This window comes from Dromaius novaehollandiae, chromosome Z (assembly GCF_036370855.1).
Source record: "Dromaius novaehollandiae isolate bDroNov1 chromosome Z, bDroNov1.hap1, whole genome shotgun sequence".
NCBI classification, from domain to species: domain Eukaryota; kingdom Metazoa; phylum Chordata; class Aves; order Casuariiformes; family Dromaiidae; genus Dromaius; species Dromaius novaehollandiae.
Window position 1 is genome coordinate 14,060,581 of NC_088132.1, and position 22,612 is coordinate 14,083,192.

At 41.8% G+C, this 22,612-nt stretch overlaps 2 protein-coding genes across 6 annotated transcripts in view; one reads left to right on the forward strand and one right to left on the reverse strand.

The window, feature by feature from the left end:
• The window catches only part of GRIN3A (glutamate ionotropic receptor NMDA type subunit 3A), an 81,743-nt gene extending 79,103 nt beyond the window's left edge, over positions 1 to 2,640 (forward strand). Inside the window, exon 9 of the mRNA XM_026103013.2 lies at positions 1,155 to 2,640. Within this exon, the coding sequence (XP_025958798.2) occupies positions 1,155 to 1,491 (337 nt within the window). The 3' untranslated portion in view covers positions 1,492 to 2,640. The remainder of the gene's footprint in view (positions 1 to 1,154) is intronic.
• A 3,886-nt stretch (positions 2,641 to 6,526) lies between these two features.
• Positions 6,527 to 22,612, reverse strand: part of RNF20 (ring finger protein 20) — a 59,323-nt gene continuing 43,237 nt past the window's right edge. For 4 of the 5 annotated variants that reach the window (XM_026103000.2, XM_026102997.2, XM_026103001.2 and 1 more), the window contains 19 exons: positions 20,230 to 20,399; positions 19,913 to 20,080; positions 19,655 to 19,802; positions 19,297 to 19,479; positions 17,941 to 18,059; positions 16,999 to 17,145; positions 16,741 to 16,818; positions 16,322 to 16,441; positions 14,800 to 14,979; positions 14,442 to 14,577; positions 13,615 to 13,736; positions 12,860 to 13,257; positions 12,166 to 12,283; positions 11,285 to 11,434; positions 10,150 to 10,362; positions 9,499 to 9,624; positions 8,236 to 8,376; positions 7,745 to 7,846; positions 6,527 to 7,494 (listed from right to left, as the gene is read on the reverse strand). In XM_026103000.2, the coding sequence (XP_025958785.1) occupies positions 7,318 to 7,494; positions 7,745 to 7,846; positions 8,236 to 8,376; positions 9,499 to 9,624; positions 10,150 to 10,362; positions 11,285 to 11,434; positions 12,166 to 12,283; positions 12,860 to 13,257; positions 13,615 to 13,736; positions 14,442 to 14,577; positions 14,800 to 14,979; positions 16,322 to 16,441; positions 16,741 to 16,818; positions 16,999 to 17,145; positions 17,941 to 18,059; positions 19,297 to 19,479; positions 19,655 to 19,802; positions 19,913 to 20,080; positions 20,230 to 20,358 (2,955 nt within the window). In that variant the 5' untranslated portion in view covers positions 20,359 to 20,399 and the 3' untranslated portion in view covers positions 6,527 to 7,317. Of the gene's footprint in view, positions 7,495 to 7,744; positions 7,847 to 8,235; positions 8,377 to 9,498; positions 9,625 to 10,149; positions 10,363 to 11,284; positions 11,435 to 12,165; positions 12,284 to 12,859; positions 13,258 to 13,614; positions 13,737 to 14,441; positions 14,578 to 14,799; positions 14,980 to 16,321; positions 16,442 to 16,740; positions 16,819 to 16,998; positions 17,146 to 17,940; positions 18,060 to 19,296; positions 19,480 to 19,654; positions 19,803 to 19,912; positions 20,081 to 20,229; positions 20,400 to 21,585; positions 21,642 to 22,612 lie in introns of all 5 variants that reach the window. The other variant, XM_064502402.1, reaches the window with a different exon arrangement.

Sequence of the window (22,612 nt, forward strand, 5' to 3'; positions counted from 1 at the left end):
CAGCCCGCAGTCTGAACTCATACATTGGGTTATTCCTCCCTAGGTGCAGAACTCTGCACTTCCCTTGGTTGAACTTCATGCGGTTTTTCTTCGCCCATCTCTCCAGTCTGTTGAGGTCCCTCTGAATGGCAGCACAGCCCTCTGGTGTATCAGCCACTTCTCCCAGTTTTGCATCATCAGCAACTTGCCAAGGGTGCACTCTGTCTCCTCATCCAGGTTACTGATGAGAAGGTTGAACTGTATTGGATTCAGTATCGACCCCGAGAAGACACTTCTAGCTACAGCCCTCCAACTAGACTTCGCGCCACTTGTTACAACCCACTAAGCTCTGCCATTCAGCCAACTTTCAATCCACCTCACTGTCTGCTCATCTAGCCCCTACTTCCTCAGCTTGCCTGCGAGGATGTTATGGGAGACAGTGTCAAAAACCTTCATGAAGTTGAGGGAGACAACATCCACTGCTCTCCCCTCATCTATGCAGCCAGTCATTCCATCATAGAAAGCTATCAGCTTGGTGAAGCATGATTTCCCCTTGCTGAATCCATGCTGACTGCTCCTGATCCCTTCTTATCCTTCACACACTTGGAGATGGCATTCAGGATGAGCTGCTCCATTACCTTTCAGATGGGATTGAGGGGAGGTTGACTGGCCTGTAGTTCCAATTAAGTGCAAAGGGTATATTTTCTCCTTATTCTATTCACAAAAACTCTAGGTAGCTTTCTTCCTCCTCCTTGAGAACAAATTCCCAAGCTAGCACAGAGTATTGAAGCATAAAGAACTGACACTGTAATGAACTTGGACATTGCAGCCACAAAAACTTTCAGACAGCTTTGGAAGAGGATTTATATTTCCCTGAGATGGAGTTCAGAAGACTGTAACCCACTAAGCAACAGAGTTTGCAGTAACTTGAACTCCATGAATCTGTTCTGGTCTCTGCCACTGATTTATCACAAAAGTTTGGCCATTTGCATTCCTAAATTTATACATCTGAGGAAAATAATCCTAAGGATAAAGAAATAATATTTATAATTCATAATTCATTTATATATAATTCATAATAGCAGCATCATATTTCTCAGTGGGATGGCTCACAGGAAAGATTGCATACACACAAGAGATTATGATTTCATATTAACTCTCTCATCTCTATTCAGGTCCCATGTAGGGAATAGCCAGCATGCCGTGTGGAATACAGCCAATCCAGGCAACTGTCACCGGAAGAAATATATCTGCACTGATGAAAGGCAAAATGAAGTGACGATCCAACAGCACCAAGATATCCCTCTGCCTCAGGTGAGGAGAGAGACTCCAGCTTCATTAACGACCAATGGGAAAGCAGATTCCCTTAATATGGCTAGGACCTCAGTGATCCAAGAGCTCACAGAACTGGAGAAGCAGATCCAAGTCATCAAGCAGGAGCTGCAACTCGCCATAGAGAGGAAAACAGAACTGGAAGAGTACCAGAGGACAAACAGGACTGCAGAGGCCTAGGCCAGCATACTTTGGCCCTTTCCCCTTTTCTTCCTTTCTCCCCCTGCTCTGTAAAATTTGTAACACAATTTTGTAATGCCAGAAAGAGGCATGAAAATAAAGCAGGCAGTATGCTCTTCATGAGAGCAGAATTGCAGCAGCCACAGCCACTGCCACCCTCCTGAGTCCTTCTCCTTTCATAACAAATTTCTCGTTCTTCTGGCAAACATCAGCCGTTCCCAAAGGACTAGAGAAACAAGGAGCATCTGAACAGCAAGAGTTCCTGGTACCTTCATGTGGCATTACAGTGAAGTTCCCACTTTTTTAGCCCTTTCTGTGCATTATTTAAAAAAAAAAAAAAGAAAAGAAAGAAAAAAAAGAAAAAAGTAGAAAAAAAAGAAAAAAAAAGAGAAATCTAAACTGTGGAAGCATGTCCCTGTTGGTATGTTTTTGTGGTGTTTATGGGCCCAGTCCCCATTTGTGCTAAGGCTCCTTTTGGTTGCCTTATTACAGCAGGTGCTAGTTCTATGTTGGCAACCCCTTCCCTCATCGCACAGGCTGTGGTTTCACAAGACAAATTCTTGGTGGCAATCCCAGTACTCATTGTTCCCTCAGCTCTATCAGCACAATTGCAGTTGTGGCTGTTCTATGACTGTGATAAAGGAAACCACCTAGCTTAAAAATAACTTGTAAAGAAACAAATCACCACCTCTATCTGCTTCTGAGCCCAGGTGCACTTTCCGCTCCCACCCAGAGAAGCATGCAAACAGCTGCACTGGCAGGAGTGAGCAGTAGCACAGAGGAAGAATGAGTGGAAGAGGAGGGTGAGGAGCAATGTACTGTGAACCAGTATTACTACCCAAGGCTCCTACTGTGAAACTACTCCCTTAACATCCTTTGTCTACAACTGACAACAGAGCTCTTTCTCACAGCCAAAGTAACATAAAGGGGATCAAGTCCATTGACTCATTCTGACATCTAACTCCCATGAAAGTCAAAGGAGTCAGGCACCAAAGTCTCTCTGTGGACTTGGGCTCTAGTGTAAAACAGGATGAGATTTACTGTTTCAAAGGGAATGTACTGAATGCAACTCCCTTCCACCTGGATGATGAGTAGCGGGGAAGGAAGGGTAAGCTGTTCAGCATCTGAATAAATAATACATCAACCCAAGTGACTGTGTCATTTCAGCACAATTTCTGTTAACTTTTACACAGCACTCCCCAACACATCCTGTACTACAGAGAAAAGCAATGTCTGTAACATTGTCAGAATTATCTCTGATAAGTCACTAAGATCATTTTTTGCCCACCCCCTATGTCCAGCCAACTGTGTGAATATTGCCAAAGGTGATCTTCTCAGCAGGCACAGTTAAAGGCCACAGGCAGATCTGAGACACTGTATTTTGTAGTTTCAAAAAGGCATACATTTTGGCTCCTATGACCTTTGAAAAACACTGGGAAATGAAAAGCTCAGTATGGACCATTAAAAACTGATAGCTGCATGCAGCAATACCCACACTAATGAGCCCCATCAAGAGGAGTTCTTACTCTATTCCCTGCTCAGTCCTTGGCCTATGGATGCTTCTTTTAATATAGTCATCTATATAGAAAAGATTGGATTAGGACATAAAACAGAGAAGTGTGACCCAGAGTCCACACATCAGACAGGTCTGAAAGAGTTAAGATCTCCTCCTTATCACCCTGCCCCTGACTTGCTGTATGACCAGGGAGAAGTCACATAACCCATGCTGTTCCCCTCATCTTCCTTCCTTACTTAGATCATCAGCTTCTCTTTACTGTATAGTACCCAGTACTTAGATCTCTAATATGGTTAGAACAGACAAATATAGTTTTCTTCATTATTATGAGATGAACACTATGAAAAAAATACCCCAAACCAATTCTATCAGCAGGTGTTTCAGCAGTTTGTTACTTCCCTAACTCTATATGCATGAGCCCAGTAAAATATCAATTTTAATTAAAAAAATGTATAAGTAATTGCAAAAATGCCAAAGAAACAAAAAAAAGTATATATTTTAGTTCAAAGTTCCAATCCAAACATCCAATCAACTTTAACAGGTCACTTTTCATTTAAAAATGAAAATTTAAGTGATAAAAAGTCAATCAGCTAATAATTGATGGCAAGCAAGAAACTGTACTTTTTGTGGAAGTCTTCAGGTGTGTTCCCATGTCAAAAGTAGAATAGGGATTCCTCTAAACTACTGCAGCAATGGCCAGAAACCTATTGGGAGTGGGTCCAAGTTATAGTTGCCTGACAGAAAGACAATTTGTCAACAGGAAGCTCCTATTCAACAGCTTATTCAAGGCCATTTTCCTAAACAAAAATATTCTGTAAGACTACCATGATGGTTTCAGATAATCATGCAGCTACCACTCAAAGTTGAAAGCTGCTTCATAGTTTAACGCTAACCTCACTTAATCGGAAGGAGCACATGGATTCCCTGTTATCAGAAACATCAGCCCGATACAGGAAAAGAAGGAACCCTGAAAGGTTGTGGCAGTTCACCTTTTTCATCAGACTAAGAACATACTATAGGGAAGAGTGGATTGACCCCATGGCTGAAAAACTGAGGGCTGGAGAGGAGGTCAGGTCTCCCCACATCTGAGATTTGTCAACCCCATGCAACACAACAGGTAGCAGGGGAAAAATGCTAGAAGCAATTCCCTGTATACGCTGCAGTTCCAGAGCCACGTTAGTGTCTTATTCAGCTATCGCTCCAACTTGGTCTCAAGGGAGCCAGACAAAAAAAGCTTTTCTTTGGGATGGGGGGCATCACACAGATGTCAATCAGTACAGGCTGCATAGGGGGAAAAAATGGCTTTGATAAGCAAACACACTGGAGACTGTAGAAGGTCCTGGCCTGTCCATATTGTTGCGGCTAACATTTGATTCCTTCCATCCTCAAACCAAGAAAGGAATCTTAATTTCCTCAAGGATTTCATCCTGTTTGGATTCCACAGAGACCTGCACTTATCTAGCACTGTGTAAGAATGCAAAGGCCATAGGGAAGAAAGGAAAAGAAGTCACAGCCTATTGGCAAATAACAGTTAGTGGACTGGAAACACAGCACTATGCTTATGACTACCTTGTCCTCATAGAGGAAAAGGAAAGGGGACAGCAGGACATGTAGGACAGCAGTTAGTTCGAACACCTTTCCAACTAAAATAATCAGAAGAGGAAAATAACTTCACACAGCTTCTGGACCAAACAGGAACACAACAATTTACCTGGTTTTTGACCGAAGGTCAAGTTATTGTCATTGATCAGCCTGGGCCAGTTCTGAGATTCTTCCATCCTGTACAAGGTGGCTAGCAGGAGGCAAAATGCAAGAAAATTTCCAAACTTTGCAGCTTTATATCAATCTGACCCTATCTGGCCTTTCTTTTTAAAAAGCAATCCTTTCAATTCATTTTTATACATTAGTTCTTTTTGCCCATGATACACATTACCACGTTTGTAGGGTGCCTTTTAATAACAATGTTCTATCAAAATCCTACTGAGTAAGAATAAAGATGTAAGATGAGCTCTTGAAAAACCTTACTTTTAAAAATATATATTTTGTTAGTGCTGCAGGTGTTCTTTCTTCTTTTATGCTCAAATACGCCGGCTCAATCACTGGATTTAGATGGATTTCCTCTAAAGAACACTTGTCAACCATTCCCTTCTTTTTAACTCCAAATACTTCGTTTTGATAAACTCTTTAATTACTTCCACTCATTCTGGCAAGTCAGAATAGATCATTTAAAATTTTCATTGTTTCTCCACCTTTAAATTATAAGCATCCAGAGAAATTCAGTCAATTCCACAGTGAGATTTAAGAACTTCTTGAGCTTAAATAAAAATATTTTAAAATAAGAAAATACTTTTACCTCTGTGAGGAAACTGAAAATAAGAGTTTCCTAACTTCAACGGTGAAATAAACCCAGACTGTTTCAAATGTTTGTTTGCTACCACGACCAGAGTGAGCCCAACACTGCTAACATAAGCAAAAAATTTTCAAGTTTGACTTCCACTAGAAACGTGATGCAACTCAGTGACTGAATAAGGGTAAGGGGCTTTTACACCTCTACAGGATCTGTTTGATTCATCATTCCCAACTGTGATAGAAAGTCTGCTGTTACAGGAAAAGTGTTCAAAGGTTCAGCCAATGTTTGTTGGTGATCCAAGTCTGGTTTTCTGATAAACGGACATTTATATCACAAAATCTTCTTCTGCATTAATATTCTTAAAGCACCCTGTTCTTTCTCTGCTTTCATCAGAAGTTGCTCTCTGGATTCCAGTTTGTAGCTTCATGCCAAAGTGGGTTCTGCCCTCGTTTCTTCTACGCACTATATGACAAAACTCAAGCTGTACTGCAAACCTTCATCATTCCCCTTGCAAAGATAGGGACATCTGTTCCTTTTTCATTCTCAGGATTCATAATAAGTTTACAGGGTTCTATTCATATTTTTTGAATATTTTGGAAAAGATAAAAATCGTAATGCACGTTGCAAGACAGTCTGTAATTAATTACTTTCACTTCGTTATTGTTTTCGCTACTTATTGAAGTGACCATAAGAAGATAATACAGATTTTATGATTCTAGGAAGCTACACTCATGAGATAAATCTCTGCAACATAACATCTTCCAAGAAAATTAGAGTTAAAGGGAAAACACTAGGTCTTATGAAGCAATGTTGTACATAAATGGCTTAGCTTTTCATGTTTAGAAGCAGACTTCAAATACGGCCTTGCAGTACAAGGAACCCAGAGTCTAAAAGTAATGTCATGTCCTTTCATGAAGTTCTCAGCAGCCAAGACAAAACGGCTGCTTAAAGAATACAGCAGCATGGCTTTTCTATTGGGTCAGGAATAAGGTAGCAATGGCACACATGGACAAAGGTTATACTACTTAACTATTTCTTCAAGGTAAAGGGAGGAAGAAATTCATCTGTCTGCTTTAGAAGATTAAAACTTCTAAAAAATGTTTCTAATGATTGGACAAAGGATAGAACCACACTTGGATACCAGCAAAAGCAAGCAAAACAGAAAAAAATTGTCCAGACCACAGCTTTTATTAAATTTGTGCATTACAAGGTTAATCTTTGTGGCAAAGCTGCACCAAAATAATGCCTACAAATTCTTTTCTGAAAAGGACAATGATAGTAACACCTTAGCCCAGGGGAAAATTTTCCATATCAACCAGGGTTTGTCAGTGCAATACTATTCTTAAAGATTTTCCTATGACTTATCTTTCTCCCCTTCTGGATATCAAGATGTGCATATGCTTTGTGGATTTGGAAGGATGTTTTCTACTGCCCAGCCTTCACAGATTCTCATCCTGACTCAAGAAGATATGTGCCCACAGAGTCATTGCTTACAAATCTGAAGCCTACAGATATACCAATTCATTTCTTATTTGGTCCTTTAACTGGGAAGCTATTCACTCTCAGAAATCCTAGCATACCTTGATGAGATTTACTAAATACCCAAAGTAAACTGCTCAAATAAAGGCCACACTTATCTATGTTGCACCATGGACCCTTCTCCTCAAGGCAGGACTTCAGATAGATGTTCCCAACCTGGCAGTATGAAAGAGATAGACAGGAAATGGCCTCTGAGACACAGAGAATCCACAAATACTGAAGGCAGGAATAAAAGAAAAGGGATAGGAAAGGAACTAGCATCCACAGTCTGTTCCTTTCCCTTCTCTAACCATAATTCCTGAAAGAGACTGCAGGTCATCTGACAAAAGCACTGACTGCCCCGAAGGTGACAATCAAAATAAATGAGGGAGGCTGGGCGGTCAGCATAAGCGGCACCTTTCTGTCACTCCAGTGGAAACAGTCAACCAATGTAGATCCTATGGAAGTCGTTGGCACCAAATGCAGCATTGCACTTGGGGCACTTACGCTGCCGGGTGTCATAGCGTGTCTTAACACACTCAAAACAGAAGACATGAAAGCACTTTGTGAGCACAGCATCCTTTTTGCGCATGTTACAGCATGGGCAGGTCAGGCGGGCCTGCAAGACACAAATGCTATAGTGAGGTTCCACTGCATTGCACTGGATAATTTTAAAGATGACAGAAGACAAAGGTCTTATCATTCTTCATAAAGAAAAGTGGGTTTTTTGTTTCTATTTGTTTGTTTTTTAATGTAGAACAGCTCTACAGTGCCAGAATCCAGAAAAGGGATGTGAAATAGTGAAAACAGGAGCGCACAGCCTTTCAGCTAAAACAGAAAGAAGGAGGCTGATGGAGACAGGTACTCACTTTGTAATCTTTGATCTCTTCCATCAATATTTCATCACAGTTGGGTACCATATCAGGTTTCTTAGTGGTCTCCAGCTTCCTGCGTAGCCTAGAAATGTCTTCCTGCATAAAAACAGGAGACCAAATAAGTGAGTAGTGTCCTCTCTCTCACTGCTTTCTCAGGGACCAAGCAGAACTAGCACCTGTAGCCAACCTGTAGCCAACACTACGCCTGGCTAAGTCAGTCCACCCTTTTCTCCCATCATTGTCCAATAGACTTATGACAGATTACATCATCATCTGGTGTCATGCGTATTGTCAGTTATCAACGACCAAAATCTGAACTAACCAAGACCTGACAAAGCTGAAGCAAAAGTGAAACTGGAAAAAAACACTTATAACAAGGAGACAGTGAAGAAATTCACATAACTGGAACCCATTCCAAGCTGAGTGCATAAGGAGGCAGACACCAGGGGAGACAGAAATTACGAGAGTGTGAGTGAGGCATATACCTCAGCTCTTTTGAAGTTGAACATCTCCTTCTCTCTAGTTACTCTGCTTTCCACAATTTCATCCTGGAAGTCATGTAACTTCTTCTGAGCTAGTTCTAGCTGGGCTTTCAGATCATCTGCAAGCTGGGCTGCATCCATGGCCTGAAAAAGAAAGCCACACAGAGAAAAGTCATCCTGATGATTTCTAGCTCCTTTATCTGGCAATCCAAGACTGCTCACAAGAGCTCTTGTAGGGCTGCCAATACCTACCTTTACAGTCTCATTTTAGTATTTCAATCAGAAGAACTGGAATTATTCCCTAAAAATCATTTCAATAACAAAATATCTTACTATCATCAAGGTCTAATCATTTAGCTTGAAAATTCCTCTTTATTCCAACAGAACCAACTCTTGTTGCACTACGATGCATCTCTCTTAGAAAAATACTAATGCCCCCATACAATGTTTTTCTCATTCATGTATTTTCAGTATTCCACCTTCGACACTCTTTACTGAATTATTTAGAGGCAGTTGTATAACTAACTTAGACGGAACCTCAAGATAAGCTTTTATTTTTTTTTTTAAATACACCACATAAAAAAAACAAAAATAAAGTTTTTTTTTAATTCAACATACAGTTTCACAAGTTATCCTATCACTTTGTAACTGTCACTGCATCAACAGATTTATTAGTTGAGATTGTGATATTCAGTTCAAGTGATTGCACTGAACTCCTTCATCTCCTCTTCAAAGCGTTATTTCTGTCTTCTGTCTGTTTGAATGTCATTCCTATGATTCTACTGAGATTCAACAAGGATGCCAGATTCTACCATGAGATACAGTCTTATTCTACTTGTAACAGACCCTTTCTCTTTAATTACCTTATACATTTGTTAAATGAGCTCCTGAGCTCATTTTACTTTTTTATTTTCCTAATCTCTTCTATGCTTCTATGAAGGTAACCCCAGTTACCTTCCTCTGGCTGCTGCCCCTTCTTCCACTTCCACTATAGGTCTCCTTTACAGGGAACCTTACTCCAGCTCCCCAATCAGACTTTCAGAAAGACACACCTACGTCCAGTTCTTCTTTAATAAATGAACTATCAGTCTACCATACCTTAATTAGAACACTTTTTAGGACTGCTCAGCCTTCTGACAAACTAGTCCAAAACTAGGGAATACTAAGCTCCACAACTCCAATGACAGCTAGGCACCTTCTATGCTTGCAACAAGACAACAACTCCACCTTATGATCCAAGAAAAAAAAAAAAAAACAATCACTCACCTTGCGCTTGTTCATTTCCAGGGCCTGTGTTCGAAGACCTAGTTCCTTCTCTCCTGTTCCAATACTGCTTTGCAGTAAGTGTTCCTTCTCTTCCAGCTTACGTACAACTTGTAGCTGGGCATCCACCTTGGAAAGGGACAGAAGACACACAGAAGGAATGAGATGCATATTCTGCAGGTCCTCAGAGTCATCATGAAAGCTGTAAGCTAAAAGTACTCCTGCCTCCCCATCACCAGGGAACTTGTGCTTCTCTCCCTTGATGCGGATACACTGACACTTTTTCCAGACCTCTCTGGTGAAATCTTTAAACTTTAGCAGCCAAATACTCACAAATATGATTTAATTTATTTTTGGGAAGGTAGCTTAGGAACTTGTTCCAAGGCTGTGAACAGTTCCACCTTAGTTCCAAGAATGGCAGAAAATATATTCTGAAGTACTGCTATTGTAGGAAGATGACTTCCCATTTCCCTCCTTCCTCCTGCTCTACACAGCAATGAACCTGCAGGACATTTTATGCTCATATGCAGTCACTTTGTTGCTTACTAAGAAGGATGCTTTTGAAGTCTGTTGTAGCATACCTAGGTTGATCAGGGAAACATTCCCTCCACCTTCCCATCAGTTCTGTTGTCCTCTCTCCTTCTGTCAGGTTACCTGTGTCTTCAGTGTCAAAACTTGGTCTGCCAGCTCCTCCTTTTCCTCCTTCAGTAGCTTGTGGATCTGGTTGGATTTGATACGTTCTGACATCAGCTTGAAGTTGGCATCATCCTTCTCCCGCAGCTGCTGCATCAGGCGAATGTTCTGTTCCTGCATGTCTTCAAAGGCTTGGCCTGTGACATCCATTTCTGAGAGCAGGGCCTCTTCCTCCTGCAAGAGGATAAAATATTTTGGCACATCTTCTGTACATAAACAACAAACCTGAACATCTTACTCAGAGACACCAAACCTAGCACAGATGAACAAAAGATGCATCAGTCTCTTCTACCTTCTCAAAAAAACAAAAAATGCGCCCTAGAAGCATGCACCAAAGCAAGGATAATATGGATTTAAAAGCTGTACAAAAGAGATGGTTATCCCTGCAAACACTAACAAACTGGCTTACCTGCTGGGAAAATCAACCGTGGCAGAGTCATCCCCAGAAAAGGAACCGGAGAGAAATGATCTCTCAGTTAGCTGAATAGCTGTCATACAAATTAGCACAATAATCCTAGACACGGACAACTCAACAGCTCCTAACTAACTGGCTGCCAAGCCCTCAAACTGACTGCAGCCACTTCAGCGTTAATGGAGTGAAGAACAATACAGAACTGTTTTGCACTATACCATGCACTAAACATAAGCTCTAAAAAGCTGCATCTCAAGCCTCAAGTCACTGACGTGCCTCTTCCTTACTCAAGTGGTATTGCTCTCTTAAATTTAAACTATCCTATTCCACAAAAAAAGGTTTATATCAGAGCACCATACACATGCACTACTTACATGAACCATGTAGATAAAATACTTTTAAAAATGAAATAGCAAACTCTGCATCTAGACACTAACCCTGGGCCCTCTGTGCTCTTCACCTAGGCCATATGGACAATTAAACATGCCCCCACACCCACACCCACGATGAGCTTTGTGACCCCTATTATTTTTTTTCCTTCAATAAACAAGAATAAAAGCAACACTGCATCTGGCAGATACAAGGTAGAAATACCTTCCCTCAGATAATCTTCCTGGCTGTTACCTGAAGCTATTTGCTTCCCAGGTGCCCAGGCCAAAACAGAACTTGTTCATAACTTCTCACCTGCTTAGCCATGGCTAGTTTCTTCTGCAAATACTCAATCTGCTCCTCCACTGCTCGGATCTTGCGGAGTGCATCCTCATCAGCCATCTTTTTACTCTCCTTTTTCTCCTTGTCTTCCAGTTCTTTCACTCTTTGCCTCAGCTCCTCCAGCTACAGCAAGGATGAAAGAGAAGCAAGACTAAACACAAGAATGTGTCCCAGACTCTGTTAAGAGCCTGTTTTCTCCATAATTCTCTAAAATATTAAAGAACGCCTTCAAAACACAGGAAAAGAAAACACACCTCTAATCTTGACAGGACACTACTGGCAGATGGACCATTAAAATGAGATGTAAGACTAAGATCTTGATTTCAAAATCCTTGAAAAAGCCACACCACCTTTTATCAGAACAGGAACATTAGTCTTTTGTAGTTGAATAATTCTGTTCAGCCCAAGCTCCCTCTGCAGCTCCACTCAGAAGCAACATTTTTCAGTTTTTGACCTGATCCTCATCCAAATCTCTTTTTTTGCTCATCAAGTGATTTTTTTTGTCTAATTGGCTGTCCAGCCCCTCTATCCTTTTCAGGTCTTTCCAATGTTTATAAGGATGTAATGCTGATAACCTGCAAGTAACTGCAATGGAGAGCAAAACACACCTTTGCAAGAACAACTGCCTTCATGACCAGTGATGAAAACACTGTCCCTTAGAAGGAAAACATCCCAAAATCTCCCTGTTCATCTCCTGTCTTCCCAGCTGTCCCAATCTCTCTCCTAAGTGACAAAGATGAGAAGAGGAACAACCTCCAGTGTGAAGACAAAAAACACACCTCAGGGGCAGAGGATTTGAGAAGAACCTTTAAGTAACATGACAAAGAGAAAAAGAGAAGAGAAATGAGATTTACCTCAGCTTTTGCCTTCTTCTCAGCTGCCATGAGCTGCACCTTGTCTCTCTGTTCCTTGGGGGCAGAGCGGTACATATCCAACAACAGCTTCATCTCCTTCTGGCTTTCCTGGGCCTTTCTGGAAACAGGGAGATAGACAACTGTGAGAGTACAGCAGGAAAGCTACACTGTTAGGTAACCAGTCTGAGAGCAAGCACAATATTCTGTCTGCCTCTCAAAGGCTGGTATATGGAGTATCCTTGGCTCGTCTTATCCTGGCAAAGTAAGTAACTAAGGGGCCCATGCTGGAGACTAAAAATGGACATGGTCAGGCACGTATGGATTGAAAAGCAAAGGGAAGAAAGAAAAAAAAAATACCGTAACAGTAAGCAACGAACTATCCATCTGTGCTTTCATACTGATTCAAAACAGGGAAGACTACTGCATCTGTAAAGCTTTACATCATTGTAATGGCAGCAACAACAAAAAAAAATTACTAGACCTAAACTACAAAACATCTGGTTAGGCTTTTTATGCCTCAGGCTATCATAGAAGAAATGCTACTACATTGTTCAAATCATAATCTGATGAAGAGCGTGCCAGAAAACTCAAACTTCAGTAGCTAATCTCACAAATAAGAGCTACAAGTCATTTTGCATGAATGCCTCAGAATAGGCACAACTCAAGCACGGAGGGGAGAGACAGTAACTCTTACTTGAGCTCAGCCTTCAGCTGCTTGATCACTTCGGCCTCCTTCTTTCTTCCATCTTCATGCTTCCCTTTCTCCTTCTCTTTGGACTCTCTCTCCTTCTCAGACTCCTTCTGCTTCTGCTTTTCCCGCTCTCGCTCCTTTTCCTTTTCTTTCTCTTTCTCTCGCTCTCTCTCCTTCTCTTTTTCTTTCTCTCGTTCCCTCTCCCTCTCCCGTCTTTCTCGCTCCCGTTCCTCTTCATCTCGCCTGGCCTTTGCTTCACCAGCATCTTCAGAAGCAGCCTTGGGAACAGACACTTGTGCAGAAGGATCATCAGGCTCCTGCTTGATCTCTGGAGGTTCCTCCTTCGTGTCTTCAGTGCTGGACTGGGACTGTAAAAGAGCACTACCACTGCGAGAGCGAATCTGTTGTGGAATAGTGACAGAGAAAAAACAAAGAGAAACAAACTGCTAAGTTCTTAGCCAGAAACCTACCTCACAGTTATCCCTTTTACTCAGTCTTCCCAGGTCTCTTTTTGCACAACTCCTTCACAATTGCTAATGCTAATGCTTTTCATGGAGCACCATATAATTACAGAATGAAGTCCATTTACTTGGTGAGTGGAAGGAGACAACTGCAGGGCTACTGTCTGGAGCTCCACTGAAAATTACACAGTATACTGCATCTTTGATCAGAAAGGATGATAACATAGGTGAGGCCTGGCAGCCTTCATCCTTCTCCTAAGCACCGTCTGCTTTCTTCCAGCTTTCCTGCTCTGATACCTTGCTCAGGTCGGATTGGGCCTCTCTCAGTTTGCGCTTGTACCTCAACACCTCTCCCTTCAGCTGGTGGTTGTGATTCTGGAGGCTGCTAATGAGATGACGCATCTCCCGATTAATTGGGCCTAAAAAAACGAAACATACACAACAGTAAGAAGTCACAGTTTTACTGATCTTGACAGGACTTCGAGATGGACAAAAAACCAAATAACAAAGAATCAAAGTAAGACTATAACAACACTGTTCCACAGGAGGCTAACACAATAGATTCACAGAAGTTATGCCAGTTTTACATGTTACCCTTTGCAAACTGCCAGCCCTAAATTCCCCTTAACGCTACTTTTTCCCTGTACTCCTACCCTAAATTTGAATGCAGATAATGTGTCATACTATCCGAAATCTCTGTGATTTAAACGCTGCTTTAGAAGTATCTTCTTACTTCTTTCTAATGAAATTTGAACATTACCAGTTTCCTATCTGGCTTGTCAGCCCAGACATGTAACTTCAGTCCTCCTAGAAGCAATTTCTAATAATACAAAAAGTACCGTATAACCCACAGCATCTCTATGCTATCATAAACCAGATTTTTCCAAAATATTTTAAAACATTTTTGGACGTATTTTGCAATGCCTAAAAATAAGTCAGAAAACACAGAACCAGCCTCCCCTAAAATACATTAAAAGCTTTTTTCCCTGTGAGATAGAGAACTGCCTGAACAACTATTTAACAACAAGAGAAAAAGAATCAAAGCGGGTGTTATGATGCAATTCAGCCTCAAATGGGCTTTTTGTTTTGTTTGTTTTTAAACACAACAGAAGGGAACTCCATACCTGCTTGTTCATTGGCAGCAAGTGTCTGTTCAAACTCTATCCTCAACATCTCATATTCTTTGCGGACTTGTGCCAGGGTGTCTTCTAGCTGAATAACCTCTGTGCGTAGCTTCTTGTGAAGGCTGACCTCATCTCTCTGAGGAATAAGAAGGGGACAGAAATTAGTGCTGCAACCCTGGAGTATCTCTCAACTCATCAACATAAGGTACAATAATAGATTAATTACCATCCAGAAGACAAATTCCCTGACTATTTCCAGAGCTACCCAGGCCAAACAACAGTGATGGTTAATGGCATGACAACGTCCCCTAGTCTAATGAGACCTGGGGAAATACAGATGGAGAGATGACAAAGCTACCTCAATTAGTTCCACCTGGCGCTGATGTGTGGTACGGGTGCCATGAAGCAGAGTGCGGGCCTCATCAAGATGGGCCTTCAGCTGGAGACTTTCATTATACAAAACAGAAAATTGGGACTGCATGCAGCGATATTCTGGGGTCTCTTTCACAGCCTCTTCCACTGCTCGTCGCAGCTCAACCTTGCCAGGACACAAGAAGCAGATGTCACAAAGAGAAACACTATCTCCTTGTTTTTAGCATCCTTTTTGCAAGGTAGGAGAACAGCGAATCAAGGTGACACAAACAACTTTGAAGCAGCAGTAGCAAGAGCATTTGAAAAGCCTCAAAGACAGGAGTATAACTTCAACAGCATTGCAGAGAAGTAGATGCAAGTGATGTGCTTTCGTAGCAACTTCAGAAACAGTCTGTTATATCTCCCTACTTCTATGTAATAGTCTGTTTCTCCCACATAGCCACATGATAAGATTTTTTTGATTCCCAGGCTTTGCAGTAGTTTCAAAGGTATGAGCTAGGGAAACAAGAAAAACTTTTAAAATGGATTTTCTGTAAAACCATAATCATTTTATTGAATAAAGATGGAAGTATAGAAAAATATGATAGAAGGCTAGAGAAAATATAGGTCCAATTAGGCATTCATGTTAACCTTTTAACGATATGAGCCACAATGACCAAAAGCATAAGAAAGAGCAGAAGTACAGAATCTGAATTTTCCTTTAGCGAAAAGTTAGCAAATGAGTGTAAATAGCAATAACGAAACAGAAACACACACACACACACACACATATATATAACTTCACATTAATTAAGAGAAAAAGAAGGCTGTACCTCAAACAGCATTTCCCTCAAAATGAGTTCATATGGATAAAAGAGGATTTACATGCGTCTCAAAACACTTCCTGGAACCTCATTTTTGAAACCTGGGTAATCAGCTAAGGCATTTCTCCTAAAAGGCTAACATACATTATTGATCACCATGATAAAATTTAGATTATCCTGTATATCACACATTTATCTACTACAGATTCACAGCTTTTTATGCTACTACCATGTAACAACGGCAAGACATAAGGAATTCAAATGCTGTGCCCTATCTACTCATTCTGCCACATGTAGAAGATTTAAGTGCATCTACTGTTCCAAGAGCCTAGCTTCTCCTGAACAAGTTCCCTGAATTCTTTCAGCTCCCTGTCCACTGGGTGAGTGGACGGTAAAGATGTGAAATGAGTTTTAACCAGAGATCATTAAAAATGTACCAAATGGGTGGATCAGAAAGGAAAACAGGAAATAAAGACCACTATGACACTCACAGGTGACCACATGGTGTCACCAATGCACCGAACTGCAAGCATCAGTCACACAAACATGCCAGACACTAATACTTTGTGGAAAATAGAACCCAGCTAAACAGAGAGCACTGTGGAGGATCGTTAAAGAGGTTTTCCAGAGACATAGCACAGCAAGACAGAGTGTTACCAACCACATCAGGACACCTTCATCCTCACACAGGTACACATCTCCCACCTTGAGTTTTTCATTCTGTGTTGTTACTTCCTCAAGATCTTGGCGCAGCTCTTCCAACTCACTGAGGCGATTCCCAGCAAGCTCTTTATTCTCCTCCAGTTCTGCATTCATCTCTTCAAACTGTTGGAGACAGTGTGCTTGTAAACCCCACTACTAGCATATCTTTTGAGGACACTAATTGAGTGGCTGTATCTACGGTAAAAGAAATAGCTAACAGTCTTACCATTACCAAGTGACTACTTACATCAGGTCTGTTTCGTAGGTAGAGAACTACACAAAACACAAAATGGCTTGCCCAAGGACACACAGGAGACTTGCAGCAAAGCAAGTATTTAAATTCAGTTCCAAGCTAGGCCCTAACGACAAGCTCTCTGTGTCTCTATTCTTCTCCCTGCCCACAAATGATCCTCCGGCATTACCTTGCGAGCATTAATGGTGATTGTGCCCCCATAGAGACTGCTGCCGGCCCCATACACCTTGTAGCCCTTGGAATTTACCTGCAAAAAAGGCAACAGAATTCATAAGTACCCAATTAAATGCCAAAACTCTGCTGATAAAGCAAATTCAGGACTGAAAATGGTACTTTATAGATTTTATCACAAAGTGCTAGGAAGACATTATGCAGTTCAAAACTACACCCTTCTCTTGGATTTCCTGGCAAAGAGGATGGTGCTTACCCGTTCCAGAACATCTGCTAAGTGACGGTTTAGGCGCTGCTCTCTTTTGCGGATCTTGTCGATATCCCACTGAAGATCATCAATCATAGTCTCCAATACAGACACTCGAGATTCTGCTGTCTCCACCTTCTCTTGCAGCTTGGAGAACTGCAACCAAAACAGTGTTTCAGTCAGCATATTAAACATAAACAAGGTTTTCCAAGATTGCTCAATATTAGCTTTAGTCAGTATACCCCCGTTTCCTGTGCTTTCCACCTGTCTTTTGCTATGGGGACAGATTACTTCCTGAGTTGTTCTGAATTTTGGACTAGCTAAATCACAACACAGCGATAAAAACAAAACAAGTGAAATCGAAAATGGAAAAAAGGCAAGAAGTTGGTATTAGCTGACGGCAGACAGAGGCATCTACCTAAGCATATTAAAAGGCACTTGTTAAACATTTTAAATGCTTCTACTCATCTATTACACCCATGGTTGAAATATTTGTGGCATTAGCACTAAACTAGGGTTGACACAAACAAAAAACCACAGAAAGAAAAACTGTAGTAACGTGAATCCCTTAATGACTGGTTAACCATTTACTGACTGGTTGTTACACTTCCAAAAAAGTCCCTCTAACGTTTACACAGCCATCTTAGCATCACCTCACCATTTCCTCTGCTGCCTTTTCTTCTAAAATTGAATCCATTCAACTCATTGATCCATTTGCTTTTTGCTTCAGTGATGTAACAAGTAAATACTGTTGAATCACACCGAAAAGCCATGCAAAATTCTCCACAACTCTTTCCTTACCCTTTGTTCAGAATCTGACTTCCAGCTCTTGTTGCTCCTGTCCTCGAAGGCAATAATCTGCTTTCTAAATTATGGTAACCACAATTATTCTAAGCAGGAAACTACTGAGAACAGACTCCTAAACAGATTATTTCTCTCTCCTTTTTATACCTCCTGAGACATGATTCGGTGCTTCTCCTGAAGAATATCAGCCAGTTCCTGCAGCCGCCCATTTTCATGTGAGAGGTAGGAATTCAGCTCCAGGACTGCTTCTTCCATCAATGATATATCTGAAAGATGCATGAAGAAAAGGAAATGAACAAAAGCCAGAGAGGGTTGGTTTTAATTCTTCAATAGCACAAGGAAAAATAAAATGGAAAACAACACTTCTGTTTAACTCCTGCCCCTTATTTTCTCTAGCAGGTGGTTTCTGAATCTAATTTCCAGCCACACAAAGCTTCAACTTGCACTCTCTAAGCAAAAGGCTCTGCAGTTTAAGATACCACGCACTCCTGACTGTCAGTTACTGTCCTCTAATGTCAGAAATCATTCCCCACATGCGAGTGTCTGTGAAACAGAACGTGCCCTTGTAGTTCAGCGACAGTCCACTGCAGGTCACATTCCAAACTGTGTACACCTGCCTCAACAGGTGCTTCACCTAATATACCAGATCATGAATTACAGCAATTGAGTACAGGTCACATTGCATGCATACCAGTGCTGCTACAGAGTGCAAGACTGCCAACTAAGAACATAATACTTCATCGTACTTCTGCCAAATTTGCCAGAGCTCTTCTATCAGAGAATGTAAAACGCTGTGGGCAATAGGAAAACTAAGGATGACTTGAGATTCCACCTATATTTTCAATCAAACATTTCCAAAAAGATAAAAGTTCTAACCTTCAGCTAACAAAGTCAGAGGTTTTCAGGGAGTTTCATCTGAGAGTAAACTGAATTTGTTACCACTAATTTTCAAAAGCTCATCATTTAGCTTTTTCTGCAGAACTTTGCTTTGTGTTAAAAAGAGACAGGCTAGGCATACCAAAGAAATCAGATAGCTACCAACTTGCTCAAAAACCGGACAGAAATGAGGAGCTGGTTATTCCAATACCTTATACTGAATTGAAAGTGAGGAGGAGTCCAGCATCGGATTGCAATACTGGTTTAATTTCCTTACTCGTAAGCTCAAAAGCTTGCAGAGTGGTAAGGTTCAACTGGAATCCATAATTTCTCAGGTGCATGAGCACATCACAGCAATGAACAACTCCTCCTCTTAGCTCAACACAATAGACAGAGTTCTCAGCATTCAAATTTAAAAACAGTTATAATACTCTTCTAGCATAAAGTGCTGCTTTTTATCACACATTTTGCTTATTGGGAGCTCAGAAAGTAAGGCCAATTTATTTCAGCAACTAAACAAGCAGGAGAAGAACTAGGCCTTAACACTTTCAATGCAAGATCATCCCTAGAGCAGAGCTAGGTGGGGATCCTTGACTATCAGCCAGAGATCAGCCAGCTCAGTCATACCTCCACTATTCAGCTTGTGGGACAGCACATCCATTTTCTCCTGCAGCTTGTCGTACATCATCACAATCTGGGCAACAGCACGGCGGGAAGACTCCACACGCTCCTGCAGCTGAGACTCTATCTCCTCACTGGTACTGCTGGCCAGGGTGGCTAGGAAGGAGAATGCTGGCTCCAAACCTTCACCTGGAAACAGAAAGAGTTGCATAAAATAAAGATGTTTTGTCAGGCAACGTAATACTAGTTTCTGTAATTGGAGAGACTGTGTCACCCCTTAGGAAGGTACATCCAACACTGCCCACAGTTGAAATACAGCTTTTCCACTGTCAAAGCCAACTAACTATCCTTCCAGATGCCTCACCTCGTTCCCTCTCATCTTTGCGCTCCTGATTGCTGTCTGAATCTGGTTCAGGTTCTGGTACCACTAGGGCTTTTCGTTCAGACAGAAGGTCTCCAAGACCTTGGTCCAGGTCGAAGCGTTTAAGGATGATGCGAATATTTTCATCAAACTGGTAGATGGGATAGGCAAAAAAGGATAAAAGGCAGATATGAAGTAACTAAGCAGAGGTGAATAAAAAAAGGGACAGGGACAAACAGCATAATAAAGTACATTACTAACCTGGTTCCAGTAGCGATTGATAATCAGCAGAGAGGCATCATCAGTGGCCTGCCGTCGCTCTAGCTTCTCAATGTGTTCCCGTAGCTCATCTTCAATTGCTTGCCGCTGGTCCAGCATTTCTGCTAGTTTCCGGTTCTTGGTCTGTAGGGTCCGGATGTCCAGCTCCTCCTGTGCAGAAGCACAAGTCAGATCAATGCATTTGACACAGCACTGGCATATTGCATACAAGCAAGGTTACTGGGCTCAAAAAGAAGGAAATAAGATAGTTACTTCCAGATATGCAAGAGTGTGAGTGCAGGTATACAATGAAGACATACCGTTGAGGAAACGCCACCTAGCTTAATGGTCTCCACTGTGGTCCCTGAATCTTCAACCCCTGCCTTCTTCTCTGGGGGTGCAGAAGGGCCAGGCTCTGCAGCGGCCCGTTTGTTGCCAATTCCAGACATGGCGGCTGATGTGTAGAGACTCCCCCTTCTCTAAGTTCAGCCTTAACATTAAAGAACACAATTAAAAAAAAAAGAAAAAACAGTAAGCACACAGACATGGTCAACTCCATTTAGGGTTTTTAATGTTCCAGTTCATCACAATAAAAGGCCCAACACATTAAGAGAAATCTAACTCACAAGGTTTTGGGAAACACTGTTCAAAAGTGAGTAGCCCAGTAGGGCTAGCACTCTGAACAGCAAGATGATGAAAGAAATAACACAGCATTAGAGCCACTGCTCTGTAATGTTCAGAAACAATCACCGTACCTTGTCAGCCCCTCTGGAAAAAAACAATCATGTAGGTTCAGTCTCTGGCTTTTCTATCTCTTTAACAAAAACGATTTATGTTTCTCTTTTACAAGGGATTATGTACAACCCAAAGACTTCCTGAGTCTGTATACACTTCATATCAGCCAAATTCTTATTATACCAATATGCACAGACAATTAAAGCTGAGGGTAGCAGCACCTTAAATATAAGTCCTATAAGAGTTTATATAAAGGTTTTAGAAATACTAGTAAAATGAAAGGCAATTCCAAGGTTTTTAAAGACTCATCTGACAAGTTTCAGTGTTTCAAAAGAGACACAAACATTTTTGAAGTGTATCTGGGACCAAACTAATACAATCTGAAAAAATTTAGACTACTAGCTCCAAATGATTTTTTTTATTAAAGAATATTTCTTTGAAGGGTTTCCAACATAACTATAGCAGCTAGTGCTGGACAAGAAAACAAATTAGATCTTCATTTGATGTAAACAGCATTCTTCTCCCATATTCACAATGTCCATTCAATCTACAGGTCTCTCTCTACCTCCAAACTAAATCAAACATCAAAGTAAATAAAACGCATAGCATACAAATAAGATTCGTATTTTTCCATTTTGGTCTAAAATGGCACCTACAGTGCAACTAAGGATTACAAAATGAATCTGCCAGTACTTATGTAGTAACAAGACTACTATATTTTTAAGATTAAGCTGGTACACTGATAGCTTTGCAAAATCTTGTTTAAGAACCATTTTACCTTGGCAATCATCATACACAGAACAGTATTAAGGCTATTTCAAAATGGGTTACTGAAACACCACATGTCTCTCCCAGTGTTCCTATAAGTCCCTATATGAAATACAAGTATTAAATACATCTCTAATTAAAAAAGAATATTTCGAAGACAACTTTCACTTAACTATTTTCCTCCTTTCAGCAATGTAATTCAGTGGGAAACAATTTTAGTTAGAAGAAACTAGAAGGAAAAAAAAATAAAGCACCTCTTGCTAAGAATATTTGCTACGTATCAGCCCAGGGAGCTACCAATGACTACTCCCTTTCAGCCTTTCTGTTCCTGTAGAAAATATTTCTTTTGTTGCCTCCTGGCACCATCTCTCATGGGCCTAGCTTTCTCACTTTATCATGTATCCTGTGCCTCATGCCCTAGGGTTTCACAACCACAGCCCCTGGCTTTCCCTTAGGAACTGAATCCCGTGCTCAACTGTAGTCTATTCACACTCATCCCTCCACAACAGACCACACTGACAAAGACTGACACTCTCCCCTACCACGGACTCAGCTTTATCATACCTCTTGCCTCGCTCTTACTAGGTCTCTTACCTTTAAACCCCTCTTACACAGAAACACCAAAACACACTCCCAACCTGCCATCGCCCCACCTACCGCTGGCCAAGGGCCAACCCCCTCCGTCGTTTGCAGACAGCAAACTTCCCCGGACCCCGTATTTCGCCACTCATATGCGACCCCTTATCTCCCAGCCGGGTTTGAGCTCTCAAACTCAGCACTGACCAAACACGCCTCCATATCGCTGCCCACTGCTGCTACGCGCTCCGATGCTCCTACCTCCCACCCCTGACGACTGGCCCCTTCTGCCCAGTTCACACAGCCACCCTCGCTGCCAGGATCCCACCCCTCACCCGCCCCGCCCCGCCCACCACCCCTCACAACCAACCCCAGCCTCAGAGAAACGCGTCCCCCCGCACCTTCTGCTCTCCTGGGCGGTATACGCGACTCAGGCCTCTCCGCCCCCGCTGTTTACGCCAGGAGCCTCCCACTCGCCCCCGCTGTTCATCCCCCGCTGCGCTCGGCGAAACCCCTCCGGCCCCGCACGGCAGGCGACCCTCCCCCGACGCGCACGCACCCCCACTCTGAGCCCTCCCACATTCGCCGCACCCACGGGCCTAAAAATACCCACGCACCCGCCGC